The sequence below is a fragment of the Urtica dioica genome, chromosome 5 (assembly GCF_054948205.1).
Source record: "Urtica dioica subsp. dioica isolate 48M chromosome 5, U.dioica_male_clone48M_v1_H2, whole genome shotgun sequence".
NCBI lineage: Eukaryota > Viridiplantae > Streptophyta > Magnoliopsida > Rosales > Urticaceae > Urtica > Urtica dioica.
The window spans coordinates 4,754,442-4,775,480 of record NC_142760.1 but is presented as its reverse complement, the minus strand read 5'-3'; the positions used below and the strand labels follow the sequence as shown (position 1 = coordinate 4,775,480).

The 21,039-nt window shown below is 39.0% G+C and overlaps 2 protein-coding genes across 2 annotated transcripts; both read left to right on the top strand.

Moving 5' to 3' along the window:
• Window positions 1-15,989: 15,989 nt before the first annotated feature.
• Window positions 15,990-19,005, top strand: LOC149394943 (Protein kinase superfamily protein). Its single transcript, XM_089613952.1, has 12 exons — window positions 15,990-16,250; window positions 16,450-16,548; window positions 16,879-16,936; window positions 17,052-17,132; window positions 17,218-17,289; window positions 17,362-17,606; window positions 17,683-17,754; window positions 18,016-18,135; window positions 18,225-18,306; window positions 18,408-18,454; window positions 18,550-18,631; window positions 18,754-19,005. The coding sequence occupies exons 1-12, from the start codon at window positions 16,039-16,041 to the stop codon at window positions 18,832-18,834; spliced, it is 1,251 nt and encodes a 416-aa protein (XP_089470078.1). The 5' UTR covers window positions 15,990-16,038; the 3' UTR covers window positions 18,835-19,005.
• An 884-nt stretch (window positions 19,006-19,889) lies between these two features.
• Window positions 19,890-20,711, top strand: LOC149394942 (uncharacterized). The gene is made up of 2 exons (XM_089614156.1): window positions 19,890-20,067; window positions 20,215-20,711. The coding sequence occupies exons 1-2, from the start codon at window positions 19,890-19,892 to the stop codon at window positions 20,709-20,711; spliced, it is 675 nt and encodes a 224-aa protein (XP_089470282.1).
• Window positions 20,712-21,039: the final 328 nt, after the last annotated feature.

Here is a 21,039-nt window from a genome sequence, read left to right as displayed (position 1 = left end):
TCGAAACGTATAGACTGAGAGAAGCGCGAGAAGAACGCAATGCTTAGTGGCTCAGTATCTTCTGGCAGACTCCGCATTACTTTAAGATGGGTGTGTCGGACACTCTAGCTGGGGTCGGGTTAATGGAGTTCATGTACGAGGAAGCCCCAGCGGCGATGCGGAGTCTCTGCACCGCTCTGGGATTTCTAAGCCTCTCGATTGGATTCTATGTGACATCTTTTTTTCTAACCGTCGTGGCGTACTTCACCGGGTGGATTCTTGACGATCTGAACGAGGGTCATCTCGATGACTACTTTTGGCTATTTGCGTGTCTCTGCTTCTTGAATATGCTTGTTTTGGTGGTATATTCCAACAAGTTCAAACGTGACAAGGATTTATTGAGTGCTTTTGTGTAGAGCCTATTTCATTTTATTCCAAGAATATCTCATTTTCTTAAAAATTATTTCCTTGTTATTGATAGTTCTATAGGAAATGAATGTATCTATTACCTTTTATAATAACTTTTCTCATAATCACCCAAAATCAAATTTGGAGAATTTTACAAGTAAATTCAGGAGAGAGAGAGAGAATATATTCTGTACAATTTTACCCTCTATTTTTCTATACTTTTTTCTCTATTTTTTTCTGTGTCTCATATATGTCAATAAATTTGAGCTTGTTTGACGATTTGTTAATGTCAACAACAAATGACATAATTTGTTGATATATATGTGTTGTTACATTATATGTTGGCTTTATTTTTTAGTGCAAGTTGTGTGGAAAGATGTCGGTCATTATGCTTCTACTTCTGGTGAGACATCTTTCCTCCTTTGTACAGACTTTATTTCAGGCAAGTTTCCAGTATTGACAGATTGCCTCGCTGGAGACTTCATTGAGAGATATTACCTCGCTGGTGACTTCATTGTGAGATATTGCCTCGCTGGAGACTTGATTATGAGATATTCGTATGAGGCTGGGTAAGGAAACCCTAGATTCACCTCCAGGCATGTGCAGCTGCTATAAAAGCCATGCGCTCCCCCTTAACAGCCTTGACGCTTTTGATAAAACACTTAGAGCTCTTAGACGTGCAAGACCGGCGGACTGAGAGGCTTTGTGTTTTGTTAATCGCGGTGTATTCTCTCAAACACTATTCAACAAAGATTGAGTGTCTGTGAGCGTTGGGTTTTTTGTTCTCGTGATTGAAGGCTCACGAAAGGTTGAAGACTTAAGGTCATCCGAGCACAGGCAGTTGCTCGAAGGGTAGAATTGAGACGGAGCTCAAATTCAGGGGGAGTCCCTGACTAGGTATTCACTGGTGGTAATAGTCTCTAGGTTTTATTGATTTGACGATTGTAATCATATATAAACCTTGTGTGTACTATTGACTACAAGATAGTGAAATCGTTTCCACTGGCAGAGTACCCCCAGACGTAGGTGTATTTCACCGAACTGGGTAACCATATCGTGTGTACTTTGTTTATTGCATTGTTTGTTGTTTATCTATAATCTGTGTTCAAACAAGTTGTCAGACACATTGTCAACACATTGTGTGCGATATCTTATCTTTGTGACTAATCAGAATTTCAATTGGTATCAGAGCAGGCACCTAGATCTTTTGGTGGTTCCTGGATTTTTTTTTCTGATTACCAGATATGGATAGTTCCAGAGAGGGAGGTTCGGTCAATCGCCCTCCAGTACTCGATGAAACCAACTATGGTTACTGGAAAGCCCGCATGAGCGCCTTCATGAAATCCCTTAATAGCAGAACTTGGAAAGCTGTGATACACGGGTGGGAAGCTCCAGTTAGTGTTGATGATAGAGGAGCCTCTACTGGTCCAAAACCCGAAAAGGACTGGACCCTGCTGAAGATGAGGCGGCTCTGGGTAACTCTTGTGCACTCAATGCCATTTTTAACGGAGTTGATAAAAATGTTTTCAGGCTTATAAACACCTGCACAAGTGCCAAAGAAGCCTGGGAAATTCTTGTTATTGCCTATGAGGGAACCACAAAAGTCCGCGAGCAGAAGCTGCAGTATCTCACAACTAACTTTGAAACCATCACTATGCTTGAAGATGAATCAGTCATTGGATTCAATGTTCGCATCCGAGACCTTGCCAACGAATCCTACTCTCTCGGGAAACCCATGACCGATGAAGACCTTGTTCGGAAAACTCTGAGGGCTTTAAGCCTAAGGTTCAAAATGAAGATCACAGCTATTGAAGAAGTCCATGACCTTAAAACTCTGAAGTTTGATGAACTCATGGGATCCTTCATGACATTTGAGCTTTCTCTGCCCAAGATGGAGAAGAAACACAAATGAATGGCACTCAAAAGTTCTGTTCATGAACAAAAGGAACAGGTATACTCGGATTCTGACAATGATATTGACGATACTATAGCTATGCTGGCAAAAAATTATAGCAGGGTTATGAAGAGACTCAATCAGATGAATGGGAAAAATGTCTCGCAAGATGTTAAAGACAATTTCCAACAAAGATTCTAGAAGAATATTAACCCTCACAGGAATGGTAAAAGTGGTGAACGCTCCGGTAAAGGGAAAGGTATTCAATGTCATGAATGTGAAGGTTTCGGGCATATTCAGAAGGAGTGTCCCAACTTCCTCAAGAAACAAAAATGGGGATAAAACGCCACTCTATCGGATGAAGAAGATGAAGATAGCGACTCTGACCAGATAAGTAACTTTGTGGCCTTCACTGCCTTTATTCATACTCATGAATCTACTAATAAATTTGGTGAATAATCTCATAAATTTGTTCTAGATGAAGAACTATTTGACGATGCCATGAATGATGCATACAATACTTTGCACACCAAATGGGTTGAGGAGTCCCAGATTCTCGACAAACAGAGTGCTCTTATTCTCACCCTGACTGAAGACAAGGCAAGGCTTCTTGAAACCATTGTGGATCTAAAAAGGGAAGTCAGTCGGCTAAATGGAGAGCTGGATCAGATGACTAAATCAGTCAGGATGCTGAACTCAGGCCCCGACAGCCTTGACAAAATTCCCGCCATGGGTAAACCTGCAAAGAACATGAAGGGGCTTGGATATACTCATGGTACTACGACATCTCACACGACCTTTGTTCCCCAAAGACTTACTAACCAGATGTCACAAAACATGCCTCAAACATCTGGTGATGAAAAACTTCAACGTCAACATCAGCAATATCCCTTTGGACCAACCAGGTCTCTTGTCAACAGACCTCGTTGGGTCTGCCATTATTGTGGTAGAAGGGGCCATGTTCGACCTTTTTGCTATCGGTTATATGAGAGAAATGTCCATCAGCAAAAATTCTTTCACAGAAATGCTCCTCCTCGTCAACAACCCTCTACTCGGTTGGAATGGAGAGTAAAAGACACATCCTACCGTGCCAATATCGCGTACACATCTCTTAGTGCATCCACCGGTAGTGAATGGTACTTCGATAGTGGTTGCTCTCGCCACATGACAGGTGATCATACCTTCCTGACTAACGTAAAACCTTACTCTAACCGTCATGTCACCTTCGGCGATAGAGTAAAAGCCAAGATTGTAGGTAAAGTTCAGCTAAATTATCCTGGTATGTCTTGCTTGACTGAGGCTTTCTTGGTGGAAGGTCTTACAGCTAATCTTATCAGTATTAGTCAGCTTTGTGATCTGAATTTGCGTGTCAACTTTACTCGTGATAAGTGTGTGGCGATAAATGAGAAACAAGATGAACTTATGAAAGGAACCGGGTCTCGTGACAACTGCTATATGTGGACTCCCACCCCAAACACTCAGGCCAACAACTGTCTTATGACTAAGATTGATGAAACCAAACTGTGGCATTAAAAGCTTGGTCACTTGAATCTCAGGAGCATGCAGAATATTGTTTCTGAGAAGGCCATTGTCGGTGTCCCAGATCTAAAGATTGTTGAAGGAAGGATCTGTGGTGAGTGCCAGATTTTGAAACAAGTCAAGAAGTCTCACAAGATGGTGCAACATTTTACCACATCTCGTGTTCTGGAACTTCTTAACATGGATTTGATGGGACCAATGCAGGTCGAGAGTCTTGGAGGGAAGAAATACGTGTTTATGTGTGTGGATGACTACTCCAGGTATACTTGGGTTGATTTTATCCATGAGAAATCTGACACTTTTGCTGTTTTTGAAGCTTTATGCAAGAAGGTTCAGAGAGAAAAAGGAGAAAGCATTGGCAAAGTGATCAGAATACAGAGCGATCATGGGACGGAATTTGAGAATATGAGATTTGCTAAGTTTTGTACTGCAGAAGGAATAGCTAGCCCATGAATTCTCTACTCCCATCACACCACAACAAAATGGAATTGTAGAAAGGAAAAATCGAACCCTTCAAGAAATGGTCAGAGTGATGATGTTAGCCAAAGACATTCCAGCACACTTTTGGGCAGAAGCTCTCAATACGGCTTGCCATATTCATAATAGAGTTACTATTCATCCAGGTACTTCCATCACTCACTATGAAATATGAGGGGGAGAAAGCCAAATGTGAAATACTTCCATGTCTTTGGTTCTGTTTGTTATATCCTTGCTGACAGGGATCCTCGACGAAAATTTGATCCTAAAAGTGATGAAGGTATATTTCTTGGGTACTCTAGAAATAGCTGGGCCTATCGTGTCTTTAACAAACGAACTAAGTCTATGATGGAATCCATAAATGTGGTGGTAAACGATGATCATGATTTTTCTAACAGTACTAATGATGAAGATGAAGTTTTTCCTAGTAACACAGATGTCAGGAAAGATGTTGAGAACTCTTTGGACGAAATCTCTTCTGGAAGCCCTAATGTCGGGACAGATGCTGATGACAAAGTGAGTGACATTGTTCCGGATGTGGGGTCTCCTCCTGTGACTGAAAGAAGAATCCCTTCCAGAAGAATTCAGAAAAATCATCCTGCTCATGAGGTGATTGGCGAGATTAGTGAAGGAATGAGGACTAGCCCAAAACCCCCTGTAAACTATCGGGAGATGATTGGTAATCTTTGCTTTGTCTCTAAGATTGAACCTAAAAATGTGAATGAGGCTATTGATGATGAATACTGGGTTAATGCTATGCAAGAAGAACTTGTTCAGTTTGAAAGAAATGAAGTCTGGGAGCTAGTTCCTAAACCTGATAATGTAAATGTCATTGGAACTAAGTGGATTTTTAAAAATGAATCTGATGAGCATGGCAATATAACTAGAAACAAAGCTAGAATTGTGGCGCAAGGTTATACACAGGTGGAAGGCGTAGACTTTGATGAAACCTTTGCCCCTGTTGCGAGACTTGAAGCCATCAGACTCTTGCTCGGCATCTCTTGTCATCTGCACTTCAAACTTTTCCAAATGGATGTTAAAAGTGCTTTTCTCAATGGGTACTTGAATGAGGAAGCCTATGTGGCCCAACCTAAAGGCTTTGTAGATCCCAGCTCACCACAACATGTCTACAAACTCAGAAAAGCTCTCTACGGCCTGAAGCAGGCTCCTCGGGCATGGTATGAAAGACTAACTCAGTTCCTTGTGCAGAATGGTTATACCAGAGGTGGAATTAATAAAACATTGTTCATAAAGAAGGAGGATGGAGACCTCATGATCGCCCAAATCTATGTTGATGATATCGTTTTTGGAGGAATATCGAACAAGATGGTGGATCTTTTTGTACGACAAATGCAGTCTGAATTTGAAATGAGTATGGTTGGTGAGCTTAATTATTTTCTGGGCTTTCAGATCAGGAAAATGATGTTAGAATCGATCTAGGGTTCAAGAAAAAGTTTAACGCTTCGTTAAGCGGCGGAATTTTAAAAATTTTCTTTTTCAAGTAAAACAGTTTTTACTAACCTAGACAAAGAGCAAGCACATGTAAATAAAAACTAATATGAGCATAAAAGATTACTAACCTTTTTAGAAGCTTGAACGTTGAGAAGCTTTTGGAAAAGGTTGCAACGTTCGTCTCCCTCGCAGCACGTCTCTCCATTTATAAGTAAATGACACATCATTAATGGTTTGCCAAGATGTCAATACATCAATTTTGACTAGCCACCTTTTAAATTGGTTTAATCACTCACATCCTTTCGCAGAGCCTCAAGGGAAGATTACTAGGGATTGAGCCTAAGTGTGCAACCAACCACTTAGTCCAAAAGGTCAACTTTGAAAAACAATCCCCCAAGGGGAGGCCTTGTCATCATCGTCTCACTCTCGGACGTAGCTCATTGAGAAATGATCGAAGCAAAAACGCCTTGGAGTACTCTCATTTAAGAGAGGGTCGCAAGAGCGGCTCTTAGTCCCACGTTAATTGCTTCTTTCATTAGTGTTGGGGATCGTGGGTTACAAACAACAAGTATAACCCTCCCACTTAGTTTTTGGAGTTGGTACATCGACTCTTATAAATTCGGAAACGGTTTTCCTAGTTATAGAGCGATAGAGCGGACAACTAGAAAAGAATCCTAGAAGTTCATATTCAGAGCAGTGTTGGTGCATAAAGGCACAAGGGACATACTCGGATCTTTTCCTATTTTCTATTTCGGGAAAGTGCATGAGGGAAGTGTGAACTTCAACTCACTCGAACACTTGAAAGTTTGAGATTACACATCTTTTTATTTTTCGGCTTGTCTACAAGGAGACCTCCCACTCAAATTTTCAAGAGCATATAGATTTTGAACATATGTGATATAGATATAGTTTTGAAAACTTATTTGATTTGGATGACGAAATATTTTCAAGTTTGAAAACGAAAACGGTTTTTCAAGATTCAAACTAGTTTCGTAAAAATTCAATTTCAATTAAATTTTCAAAAATCAAAACATTTTAATCTTTCACATCATGTTTATAATCTTATGAAAAACAACTTTGCTCAAGAAAATTTTCTCATTAGAGTTCTATAACTCATGGTAGTGGGGCTGAAAATCCGGAATTCTAAAACACTGGACTTTCGGAACAGCCGCGCACCTCGGAGTAAAATCGCCATAACTGGCGGCTCCAATATCCTTTTGACCTGAAACCGGTGGCATTGGACAGAGGACAGACAGAGCTTTAATTTTATTTAAGATTCATTAAATTTAGATTTATGAGCAGAGAGTTGTGCCACTTTTACTGCGGATTTTACTCCAGCTCGAAGAAAAAGAAATTATTAAAGTTCGGTCTTTTTAGGTGCGAAAAAGAATCGAGTGTAATGGAACGTTTTAGGAAGTTGTTAAAGCTTTTATTAGTGTTTTATTAGCAAGGTAATAACATGGTATAAAAGAAATAACAACATGCATAAAACGATTCAAGTAAATAAAAGAAACTAGTAAGACAAGAAAACTAGTCACAAAATTTACTCAAAATTTTCTCAAACTTAAAAACACGTTTTTCAATATAAAAATTAAAAAAATTTAGAACTGATTCTAATGTGTTTTAAAACCATCCCAAACTCATAGAAAAACAACATGATTTTTAATTTAAAGGCAAGAGCAATAAATTAAAAAAAAATCTAAGAAAACAATTCTAACTTGTCATAAAATTAGTAAACTTTCGAAAACGATTTTCAAGCTCATAATTTTAAATACATGTACATGCAAATCTTTGACCATAGCTCTGATACCATTTGTTGGAATCGATCTAGGGTTTAAGAAAAAGCTTAACGCTTCGTTAAGCGGCGGAATTTTAAAAAATTTCTTTTTCAAGTAAAACAGTTTTTACTAACCTAGACAAAGAGCAAACACATGTAAATAAAAACTAATATGAGCATAAAAGATTACTAACCTTTTTAGAAGCTTGAACGTTGAGAAGCTTTTGGAAAAGGTTGCAACGTTCATCTCCCTCGCAGGACGTCTCTCTTCCTTCCTCGCCAACTCGAGCAACCACGAAAGTTTCCATCACAAGAATCACTCGAGAAAGAAAGGAATTAGTGTGTGGGCACTTTTAAACACTACGACTTAAGAACGAGTCTTGAAGTCGCAGAGCTAAACACTAGGTTAAATGAGGACCTAGGTGCCAAAACAATACAAACGAAATTGAATAGAGAGAGAGAGAGGAGAGGGGCGGCCAAGTCTAGAGAGAGAAGCTCTCAATCTCTAACTTATGTGGAATGACTAGACTGAGAGGAATGGGGTCTCTATTTATAGGGGAGGCATGAGCAAATCTTATTTCCTCTTTTCTACCCATGTTGGACGTTCATGACATGTCATGCAAGTCCTTGGATTTGTTTCCTCATTTGTTCTCTCTTAGTTGGCCGAAAATGCACTTTCCTTCTAGAGGAAATTTGTTTCCTCTTTTTCTTTTGGCAAGTATCTTCATACATTAATGCACAAAATAAACTATCTTTCCCACTATGGCATGAACGAAATTCAGCCTTATTTTCCTTGGGTTGGACGAAATTTGAGCTTCTATAAGGAGCTTCTAGATGTTTCTTCATTTGTTCATGACAACATAAGAAAAACCCATTAAGAATTTTCAAGTAAAATTCTATGAAATTAAATTAATCCTCAAGGCCCAAATTCTTTAAGTTGGCTGTGTGATTTAAATTTCATTTGTCATCATATGACAATGTCAAAAAATTTATAGACATTCATTTCGTCATATGTCTAAAAAGACAAAAATTCCCTTTAGACAATTTTCACAAAACTTGTCTCGTTCTTGATTTGACTTAGCGGCTAGTTTAACTATTCCTACTCGATATGATTTGTGACAGTGACCTCATGGATCCAAATGAACAAAGCTTGAGCTAAACACTTGGACTCAAAAGTTCACAAACCTTTTCCAATTTTAGCTTAATATCAACTGACTCCACTAAAGAGTTGACACTTAAAATCTCTCGGTTCAAATGAATTTATTTTCTACACAAGAATTCAACCTAATTGTAATGAGCGGATCCACTGAATATTATCTATGTTTACCTTTCATGAATATCATCAGCTAGTCGGGATTTACAAAATTACCATTTTACCATTCTAGCTGTTATTTCCTCAACTCCTTTGTCGCTTGTGAATAAGTCAGAAACAATGTATTGACGAGGATCTAACAAGTCACATTGTTTCATCCAAAAGAGTCAAGACTCAATTTGGACACTGGCCAGTTCATGTATTCATATTCCAAGGAACAAAGCATGAGGTGATATACATTGCATTTCAGCAATCTTGTACATGAATTCCATATCTATGAGAACTTCACAAAGTTACTCATGACATTCTCACAACTTAGTACTTCACCAATATGCCCTGTTCGGAATCACATAGTGAGTCCGAACTCTGACTTTCTCAAATAAGAATATGTAAGTTGTGAAATGGCATGTCTCATTTCAGGATTAAGGTAAGCATGATGCAATTCATACGTAGTGACTTCGAGACATAAGAGGTTAAATGGTTTGTTCTTATCTTGTCTCTAGAAGTGCACTTGTCAATTCAGTACCTTCGGAAGATACTTAGAAGAACTATAGAGTCTCCAACTCTCAATGCCCCATAACCAGACATCATAGATTCTCCTAACAATCGTACTGAGGTCAATAGTCATTTGACCCTTAGATTGCGAATATATCGTTTTAAGCAAACTACGAAGAGTTTGTTCATGCAAATCTACATTTGTCTCTTCGTAAGTTGTTAAGTTTGTTTATGGACTAAAAGACTAAGGTTTTATCATAAAGCTTCAGACAAGGAAGATTGAATGAACGTTTCAACTTTTATTAATAAATAAGCAGTTACAAGCAAGAGTCTTCGTAAGACTATATGACATCAAATGTACATAAATACACACTACAACTCTTCTTGTGGGCACCATTGAAAACAAATGAATGATGGTATCTTTATCTCCCAAAGTAAGTATGCTAAAAACTTAGTGAAGATGTTTGGCTTGGAAAAATCTTCTCACAAGCGGACCCCCGCCGCTACTCATGTTAAACTTACTAAGGATGAGCATGGTGAATCTGTTGATCAAAGCCTTTACAGGAGTATCATTGTAGTCTCCTCTACCTCACTGCTAGCCGACCAGACATAGCCTACTCTGTAGGTGTGTGTGCTCGATATCAAGCTAATCACAAAACTAGCCATCTGGCTCAAGCCAAGCGGATCATAAGGTACATCTCAGGAACTGTTGATTTTGGCCTTTTATATACTTATGATACCTCCTCTACGCTTATGGGATATTGTGATGCTGACTGGGCAGGTAGCACGGTTGATAGAAGAAATACCTATGGTGGATGTTTCTACCTTGGAAACAATCTCATCTCCTGGTTCAGCAAGAAGCAGAACTGCATTTCCTTGTCCACTGCTGAGGCTGAATACATCGCTGCAGGGAGCAGTTGCACTCAGCTCCTCTGGATGAAACAGATGCTTGCTAAATATGATGTTGGACAAGATGTCATGACATTATTCTGCGACAATATCAGTGCCATCAACATCTTAAAGAATCCAGTTCATCACAATACGACCAAGAATATTGAGATCAGACATCATTTCATTCGAGATCTTGTGGAAGATAAAAAGATCAAATTCGAATCTATTCACACCGAAAAACAGCTCGCAGATATTTTCACTAAGGCTTTGGATGCTAACCGGTTTGAAAATCTCAGATCCTCGCTAGGATTGTGTGTAATTGAGCAATAGCTATTATTGCTTTTCGGAGGGAATTTTGGTTTTATCCTCTGTGTTGTCAAAACTGGTACTTCTCTGTTTTTTGTTCGCGAATGTTTCGTGAGAGTTTTCTCATGGGCCCATTTTTCTGGTTGGCCCATTCGACTGAAGTGCCGGGGTAAAATGCCACTTGTTCTTTTCTTGGGCCTGAGATGGACCATGGCCCATTCCTTGCTCAACGTCGTATTACTCCTTCCCATGCTCTCTCACATGCAGACGGTTACATTTTCGAGAAAAACTGGGAAGTTACCTATTGCATTTTTCTTAAGTTCTCGCATTGTTCTTCGCCCATCTTTCACACTATCTCCCTTATTTGCGATTCAACCCCTCTTGACGGTTATCTGTGTGACAGTTTTGTTCAATTCCCGTTTAAAATGGTTGGGACTAGAAGTGGGATCAGCACTAACATTCCTCCCAAGAAAGAGAAGACCGCGATGAAGGCGAAAGATGTTAAATCAAAGGGGCCGGGGCTGGAGAGTAATAGACACAGTGTTCGGGTTCGAGGGTTGCGATCCAATAAATGTGTCGATGGTCAGGCCGGAGGTGCGATTACTGGGTCAATCCCTCCTGAGAATCCCTCTCTCCGCCGTAAGAAGTGCAATGCTCAAGAAAGCCTCTCTCTCTCGATCACTGACATTACTGGAGAAGTAAGCTCCAGCAGTTCTTCTGAAGAAGGAAGAAAAGATGACGCTGCTCCCGAAGAGGAAATTCTCACTGGTGGGTCTCCCATTGAGAGCCCTCACAAGTTGTACAAGGTAACCCTGAAGCCTCTTTTACCCCTGTTGAAAATCCTAGGGACAGTGAATTGTTGAATTCGCTACTCCATGAACAAGAGCCTCCTCTAGTTGATGCCATTGGTGGCATTCTGGGTTTAAGTGGAGATGTCGCGAAATATGTTCCAACATCTTCTTCTCTGAGACAAGAGAGGAAGACTGATCTAGTCCAGGATGATGGGGAGGATATTATTGCCTCTCCGAAGGAGAAGGTCCAGAAAGATGATGACGTCTGTATTGCCGCTCTTCTATCGAAGAAGAGAAAGAAGAAAAGGAAGATGATGGAAGAGAGCATGTCTACAGTTCATGAACCAGAGAAAAAGAAGAAGAAAAAGGTAAAGATGGGATTGAACAAGAAGAAGCTAAAGGCAAAATCTGCTGAGGAGAATGTTCCTAATGTTCTGAAGGATATGGAGGAGGAAGAGGAAGCTGCTCGTCCGGAGATCGTGTCCCTCACGTCCAGGAAATCTGTTGGGGGTCAAAAGCTTCCTAAAGATGTTCCCGCCGCTCCTCTGGATAATATCTCCTTTCATGAGGAAGATCGCGTCAAAAAGTGGAGGTATGTCTATCACAGAACTGTTTTTCCGGAAAAGGAACTGTCTAAGGAAGCCCTGAAAATTGATGTGATCATGGAACTCCTGTACAATGCTCAACTCGTCAAAACTGTCTCTGGGATCGGGCCTTATTTCCCAAAACTGGTGAAAGAGTGTATTGTGACCAGCCTCATCACCCTGATTTTGGGAAAGTCTATGTTCGTGGCCACTGCTTTGATGTCTCATCCACTGTGATCAATGATTTTCTGGGACGAGGGAAAATTGTCACTGCCGATCGAATTCCCTCCCTGGATGTGATTGCCAAAGAGCTCACAAACGACGAGAAGAAGACTTGGCCCTCTGAGGGTTCCCTGCCCTCCTCAGATCTTTCTGCAAAATATTATGTTCTGTACAGAGTTGAGATTTTTAATTGGGCTCCTTCCTCTCATGGCTCGAGCATCAAGTCCGGCCTGGCATGCATCATTTATCATATTGGTACTCGGGCGTCTTTCGACTTTGGGGAGTTCGTGTTCAACCACCTGGCCAAGCATGCTAAGTCCTATGCTGTGAAGCTTCCTATTGGCTTCCCTTCTCTCTTATCTGGTATGTTGGTGGCTCAGAAGAGAGACTTACTAAGGGCTGATGACATTGCTGGTAAACCTCCCAGTGAACTTTCCTTCAGTCCAAGTTATTTGAGGGAAAACATGCCAGAGATCTTGCTATGCCTTATGTCGCAACTTCTGTCGCCCTTGGTCGAACCATCAAGGTTGCTCCCCTTTCGGAAAATGCTAAGAATGATATTCTCAAAGGCCTATTGGAAGAAGTTGTTGCGCTCAAGGAAATCATTGACATTTCTTCTCGAAGGAAGACCTCTTGTGAACGTCTTATCTCTGTTATGACTCCCTCTTCTACCGCTGATGGTGCAACTACTTCTCAGCCGAGTCACACTGTAAGTCCTGATGACAACACAGATGATGAAGATACAGAGGATGATGCCATCAGCGAATCCAAGGGCTCTGAAGGTCAAGCCAATGATGTTTCTGATCCCTCTAGTTGATGTTTTATTTTATCTAGTCTGTAACATCTAACTTCTTTTTAGACATCTTTCTGTTGGTTTTTCGCTACTGTTCATTGTGTTTCAGACTGTTTTTTGGTTGGTTTGTAAGACATCTTTCTCATACTCTTGATGGTTAATGTACTGCTGTTTGTTCAAGTTCTCATCCTTTTCAGGCTGTTGTTTGTTCCTCCCTCTGTGTTGGTCGATCATTGCCTTTGGTATTATTTTGAGGCAATCAGGGGGAGAGGCGTCATGAAGTCATTTATTTTGACTCTCTTCTCTAGTCATGACGCTTGTATGAGAACTGTTCCTGGAAGTGATTGCCTAAAAAATAGCCAAAGGGGGAGATTGTTGTTACGTTATATGTTGGCTTTATTTTTTAGTGTAAGTTGTGTGGAAAGATGTCGGCCGTTATGCTTCTACTTCTGGTGAGACATCTTTCCTCCTGTGTGTAGACTTTATTTCAGGCAAGTTTCCAGTATTGACAGATTGCCTCGCTGGAGACTTCATTGAGAGATATTGCCTCGCTGGTGACTTCATTGTGAGATATTGCCTCGCTGGAGACTTGATTATGAGATATTCGTATGAGGCTGGGTAAGGAAACCCTAGATTCACCTCCAGGCATGTGCAGCTGCTATAAAAGCCATGCGCTCCCCCTTAGCAGCCTTGACGCTTTTGATAAAACACTTAGAGCTCTTAGACGTGCAAGACCGGCGGACTGAGAGGCTTTGTGTTTTGTTAATCGCGGTGTATTCTCTCAAACACTATTCCACAAAGATTGAGTGTCTGTGAGAGTTGGGTTTTTTGTTCTCGTGATTGAAGGCTCATGAAAGGTTGAAGACTGAAGGTCATCCGAGCACAGGCAGTTGCTCGAATGGTGGAATTGAGACGGAGCTCAAATTCAGGGGGAGTCCCTGACTAGGTATTCACTGGTGGTAATAGTCTCTAGGTTTTATTGATTTGACGATTGTAATCATATATAAACCTTGTGTGTACTATTGACTACAAAGATAGTGAAATCCTTTCCACTTACAGAGTACCCCTAAACGTAGGTGTATTTCACCGAACTGGGTAACCATATCGTGTGTACTTTGTTTATTGCACTGTTTGTTGTTTATCCATAATCTGTGTTCAAGCAAGTTGTCAGACACATTGTCAACACATTGTGTGCGACATCTTGTCTTTGTGACTAATCAGAATTTCAATATGTCAACACGATTTGTTGACATAATTTTATATTTTAACATATTCACTTGTATGTTTCACGAAACTTGAGCAGCGAACCTTAATCACACTTGTATACTGTTATGATATTTTTAACTCATGTACTTAAAATTTGTGAGTGATTAAAGAAAAAATTATTTGTTACCACTAACCAATTATCTAATTTCTTTTAAGATTTTAGTCAAAGTTTCATTTCATTAAAAAAAAATAGTCAACCAGGTTCACAGTAAATTAGTTAACTAAAAACATACAATTTTTAGAGATACTCCCATTGAAGAATTTTATAAAAATATGGCATAAAAGTAATATTTAATAAAATATATTATTTTAGAGTGATGTGTTCAAATGGGCACCTCTGAGTTGCTCTAAGTGATGGAAAAAAAAATTATATTCTACGTGTAATAATGAGTTTAATTCAATTTATATGCGTCAAAAGTTAAAAGTCCCATATATATGTACAATTATTCTTACGTCCTTCGACATATAGTTTCCAACATTTTCAACCTTTAAAACATTCAATAGATCACTATCAATATTTATGTGTAAAAAAAACTATATATATATGATTTTACATGAATGCCCTTAAATATACGTTTCAAAAAAAAAAAAAAAAAATCTTTAGTGGGACGCAAAGATTGAAATTTCGGGCCCCGAAAATCGAAAATTGCAGTGATCGATAGAAATTGCAATGAAAATAATGTGAAAATTTGAAAAAAAAAATTGTGTCCATAAAAATTACGGTGGTCTATAAAAATTGCACTAAAACACGAAAATTGCGACGGAAATAATATTACATAGTTTCAAACATAAAAAATAAGTTCAATACACATATAAGCAATTCTAAACATACATAATAAGTTCAATTACAAACACACAATCATAATAAGTTCAAACTTCAAAGTCAAACACATATAATAACCACACATAATAATTTGAAAATATCGAAGTCAATCACACAACAAAAAAAAACATACACAATAAGTTCTAAACACGTCATAATTTCATGAACTACCCTGAATATGAAATTCATATCATTTTTCATATTTTCAAATACTTACTCACAAATACATAAATTAAACTATAATTAACTTCCAATTGACATCAATTTAAAATTTATAACCTCTAAAAAAACAATTAAATGTTCACCATACAACAAGTACAAATAACAACCAACGAAAAAAATGAATTTAAAACTACTATTTATAGGCTGAAAGACACAAATGTACACAAATAAATTACGGCGTTGGATTTACACTAGCTTGATCGGCTGTTGGACGACGCGACCGTAATTGCGGCGTTGAATTCGACGAAAATTGTGACTAAAATGACACGATTTTTTGTGTTTTTATGTCATGGGCTAAACGATATCAATAGACGCAACAATATGGAAATCTCTACGCAATTTCGACTCGATACCCGCGACAAAAAAATGGTGAAACGCACATATGATCGTAAACGTACCAGACTTCTCAAAATATCGCAATTTTGACGTAATTTGCACGCAATATCCCGAAATTTAAATCTTTGTTTGACTTTTTATTTTATTTTTTTTAGTAATTTTGAAAATAAATAAATAAATTGTTTCAGCTTTCTAATTATTTAAAAGTTTTTTAACAATATTATTTTGGACCATTTTACCTACCAAAAAAATTGATTTTCCAAACGGTCCAATATGAAACTTTATTTTCAAATATGAACATGAGTTTTCAAGTTTCTCTTTACTAAACTGTACGAGAATCCTAGTGGCCACGTCACTGCGGCGTCAGACGTTTTATCCTCAAAAGTTACTCACCGTCCGTTTGCTATTGGCGCCAATTTCCCTTTCCCTGTGTATAAGAAAAAAATAACAAGAGGCGCACAGAAGGAAATCATGATCCTCGCACCACCGGATTGCCTCTCCTCCTTCCTCGGTGGGGCCCACGGTCCTACATCTCTAAGGCCTCGCAACTCGGCCTCGAACTCACTGAGCCGGAGCCGGACGAGTCCCGGGCGGCTCCGCTGCAGTTTGAGTCTGATCAACAGCTCCGACTCGTTCGAGGTCGGACGGATGATCGGAAGCTACGGCTTTATGAATGTCACTAGGTTCGCTCTTTTCCTTTTCTCCGATTTCTGTTTGCTTTCATATTCGCGGTTAGGGCTTCGATCTTGATACTGAACCTCCCTGTTTGGGTAGTGAGAAAATTGAGTCTGTATATGTGGTATCGAAATTCGAAATTTGATACATTTCCATCTTCAGTTCTTAATGCTCCGTTAATTTTTATTTTTATTTTTCAATACTCAGTTATTCAGGGCTTTCTTCAGCTTCAGACGATGTAATCACAGCCGCAGATTTTGGGAAGCTGAGAGTTCAAGATGTGGGAGAAGGCAGTGTAAAAATCAGGTGCATTTTCATGGAGTTTAAAGGCTAACTGAATTCGAGACAGAATTCCATCAGATATTATACCTAAAATGTTTGCTCTGTGCGGTAATCCATGGTTATAGAATCCACCGTTGATTGAATGAGGTTGAAATAAGTGGGAATCTGTGTGGCCAATATTGTTTATGGCTTGTCAAATATCGAATTGTGAATGATATTGTAAAATTTTTGGTACTATTTTTTCTTTGAATGGAAATTTATAAATGTCTGAATTCCAATTATATAATTACTTGTTCGCATAAATAAGCTTTTTTTGGTATTTGTATACTGATATTCATGGCAGCTCTTTCACAGGCTATACGAAGGGAGAGTGTCTCAGGGTCCATTCAAAGGGACCCCGATAATCTTCAAGGTAATTATTGTTATTCTCAAGTCTTGAAAATTTCATTGTTCAAAGCTCACTATTATTCACAGACTGAACTATTGTTTTTTTTTTTTTTTTTTTTTTTTTTTTTGTAATTGTGAAGGTTTATCCTGGAAAACGCGCAGGTGGAATTGAGGCTGATATGATGGCAGCGAATGAGCTAAATGCTCACATATTCCTTCAAGTGAGATGAGATTCGGACTATCACCTAACCATTATACAAGCCATGTTTATTTATTTGATGCATATTCACGTGCGACTTTTGACAGAGTAGCTCAAAGGGTATATTTGAGAATCTCTCGGTACTTGTGGGCGGGTTTGAGACAACAACCGGTGAACAGGTTTTGTTAGAAATTTAAGTTTGATTTATTTATTTATTCCGAATTTTATGAACGAATTATTACTCCATGCAGTGGCTTGCTTTTCGCAATTACGGGAAATCAAGTGCAGCGGACTATGCGAAATTCGTGAGTGAAAAAACATCGAGTAGGCGAGCTTTGAGTGAGACGTGGTGGAACCCTTTTGATGAAGAGCAAAGAATCAAGCGCAGAAGAAAGTTTGTTACGAATCTATTTCGGGGCGCTATGAAAGGTTTAGCATTTATGCATGAAAATGAGAGATTGCACCAAAGTCTTGGTCCTTCCTCCATTGTTCTAAAGTACGCTCTTGTCACTACTGTTTTTTCGTTCCGTTAGTTCAAAATTTCTACTCTAAGTTTGGACATTGATTGGCAGCACAATTGCAGAAAGAGAGGCTGTTTACCTAATTCCTAGGCTTCGAGACTTGGCATTTTCTGTTGATATTAGGTAAAATTATTATTTTATAACAATTTTTTTTTTCTTTCTTGCTAATTGATGTTGCAACCATTATTTTAACCTCAGTAGGTAGAATTAACTTTTTATTTTCTGTAGTGATACTACTGAACTTCCTCTTTACAAACTAATTTTTTTTTTTTCCCTTTTCTTTTAACTTGACATCTAATTTGAGGAATCTATAATGAAGCATTAATACATCTGGAAATATCATAGTGAGAAAATATTCGACTAAAACTTAACTTAAAAAACCAGATATGCATCTCTCGAAGAGATTCCCAGATCATCACTCTCAGAGGGACTGTGGAGAAGAGCATCTTCTTCGGGAGCCTTCACACCTATGGAGAAAAGAGCCTTTGGAATAGCCGACGACATGTAAATTATCTATTAACACAATCGTTAAACCGTCATTTTCATGTCTCTCAGACTTCAGCTTTGTGTCTCATTTCATTTCCTCGTCGCAGATACGAAGCCGGGCTTCTCTTTGCCTACTTGGCCTTCATTCCATTTTCTGAAGCAGGTGCGATCGATAGCCTCTCTTTGCAGGTATTATTTGCTCCGCTATGTTATGTCTCTCTGTTTCGGGATAAGGAACAAAATTAGGTAATGCTTCAAAAACAAATTATTGTTTTGTAATATCCTTACAGAGACTTCTCGAGAACACTTTCAAGCTTGATATTGACGCTGTAAGAGAGTAAGTGTATCCAATGGCGTATAGATCGCATCTCATAAGTCATTCAAACATAATCTAGTCAAGGAAACTCGTGTTTTGCCTATATTATTTTCCAGGTACTGTGTAGAAGATGATAGACTATCTGAAGCCGTCACGTTTCTCGATCTCAACAATGGAGCTGGTTGGGAATTACTCAAGGTCAGAAAGAGTGGTATCTTTTTCATTAAAAGACCCCTTTGTTTATACACTTTCTTTTCTCAAAACTTGACAAATGAGAAAACTTCACAAATCATTACTTATTTCTTCGTTTCGTGCTTTAGGCGATGCTGAACCCGGACTTCCGAAAAAGGCCAGTCGCGGAGGCTGTTCTTAGTCATCGATTCATCAATGCAGTCCGTTGACTTTGACCGGGAGCTACTAGCAAAGGCTCTGTACCCGTGGTTTATGCTTTTCGTACTTTTTTGTACTTTTTTTCATAAGAAAAAGAAAGTAATAAACATCAATGCTTTGTAAATTTATAACTGTAAAATCAGGTACTGTTATAGTCACCCAAAAATAATTTTGTTTCTTAATTTTCTCAGGAGAATTTCTGCTGGCCATAGCTAAGTTCCAAGTTTTAGTCAAATTATAAGACTCTTCAATCCCTACCGTAGAATTACAATTGAACACTTAATTGAAGCCCTATAACATTATAGAGATTTTAGGACTCAACGTTTAGTTTTTTAAAAAATACAATAAAGAGCTCACAAACTAATCCAGCTACAACCAAATGTTTATCAGTTATAAATTGCCGTTAAACCTCCACGCAATATAATGTAGTGGAAATTTTGGTGTAAAGATTCACCTCTCTAATACTACATATGTATAGTTCCATAAGATAGGCACAGAGTACAGAATGACTCGTGGTTATATGTCGACAAAATTCTATTGACCTATAGACTCTTTAGTTTAGGTATTAAGTTAATGAGTTATGGTTTAGATAGCTGAGTTCTAACTTGCGTGATATGCAAGTTTGTTTATTTTTCTTTCTTCGCTTGTCATTTGTTATGTGCGACAAGTCGTTTTTGGTTTTGGTCAGCTCGTTTTACTTATTGTTGACTTGTATAAATTCACTGATTGTGTTTGAATTAAACACATCATATCAATAATCATTTAGTCTGAGATTAATTCTTTCCGAATATTCTATTCTCTCCCTCTTTCATGTTCTTGCTGAATCTCAAGATCGTGAAATGTAATATGGTATCAGAGGGCAAATCCGTTGAAATCGCGCACTCGTCTCAAGCTTTCTTGACTTAGTTCTCCTCGCGCCATTCAAGCCGCCATGAATCCGACGAAGAAGGAATCGACATACTCGCAGCCAATTATTGCGACAGAGAAGCTTCTGATAGACGATCCATGAGCTATTCTCGTCTCTCGGCTGCTCATAGGTGACAATTACGCCTCATGGAGTCGATCAATGCTAATTGCTCTCTCCGTGAAGAACAAGTTGGGATTCATCGACGGAACGATTCCCAAACCAGAGCCAGAAAATCCAAGAATCAACGCCTGGAAGAGAAACAACAACATCGTCGTCTCGTGGCTTCTCAATGCCGTATCGAAGGAAATCGTGGCAAGCATCCAATTCAGAGATTCAGGTGACGCCGTGTCAAAAGATCTCCAAGAGCGCTTCCAACAAAGCCATGGCCCTTGAATCTTCCAAGTCTTGAGAGATTTGGTCAACTTGACTCAAGATTCTAGGTCAGTCTCCACACATTTCACAAGAATAAAGTCTCTATGGGAAGATTTCCATAATTTCAAGCCTAGCTGTTTTTGTGGAGGCTGCAAATGTGGAGCGGCGAAGGATCTGGCAGCGTTCAACGATAACATCTACATGATGATATTCCTCATGGGATCGAATGACTCCTATGCTAACTCGAGATGTCAAATGCTGCTCCTTGATCCAATACCGTCTATCAACAAAGTGTTCTCTCTTGTTGCTCAAGAGGAGAAACATAGAGCGGTTGGATTGGAATCATCCACGCAGGAGCAGTCAAACATCATGGCCATGACGGTCAAAGATGAGTCCAACTCCAATAAAATCAACAAGAATGATCGCCCCTACTGTACTCACTGCAAGATCCTAGGACATACCGTGGACAAGTGCTTCAAGATTCACAGCTATCCGCTAGGGTATACACCTAGATCAAGTCTTCAAGCGGTAATTCAGAGGGACAACAAGAGAACCACCGTAGTGCCTCCATCAATGCCCTCACAGACGATCAGTGCCACCAACTCATAGACATGTTCTCCAACAAACTCACTTCCACTACACCTTCCTCTACTATATTCACAGCTGATGCCAACCTTGCATATTGCCAAACAAGTTTTTGTTGTTCAGTAAATGTTATACATTCGACAAGTAGATTTGGTAAAGCATGGATTCTTGATTCTGATGCTTTAAAGCACATTTGCAATCAGAAATCTATGTTCACATCTTTGAGTCCTACATATGGGTCGACTGTTACCTTGCCTAACAACAGTGTCATTTCAATTCATTTCATTAGAGATGTTAAAGTAAACTCTGAACTTGTTCTTCGTGAAGTTTTATATGTTCCCGTTTTCAAATA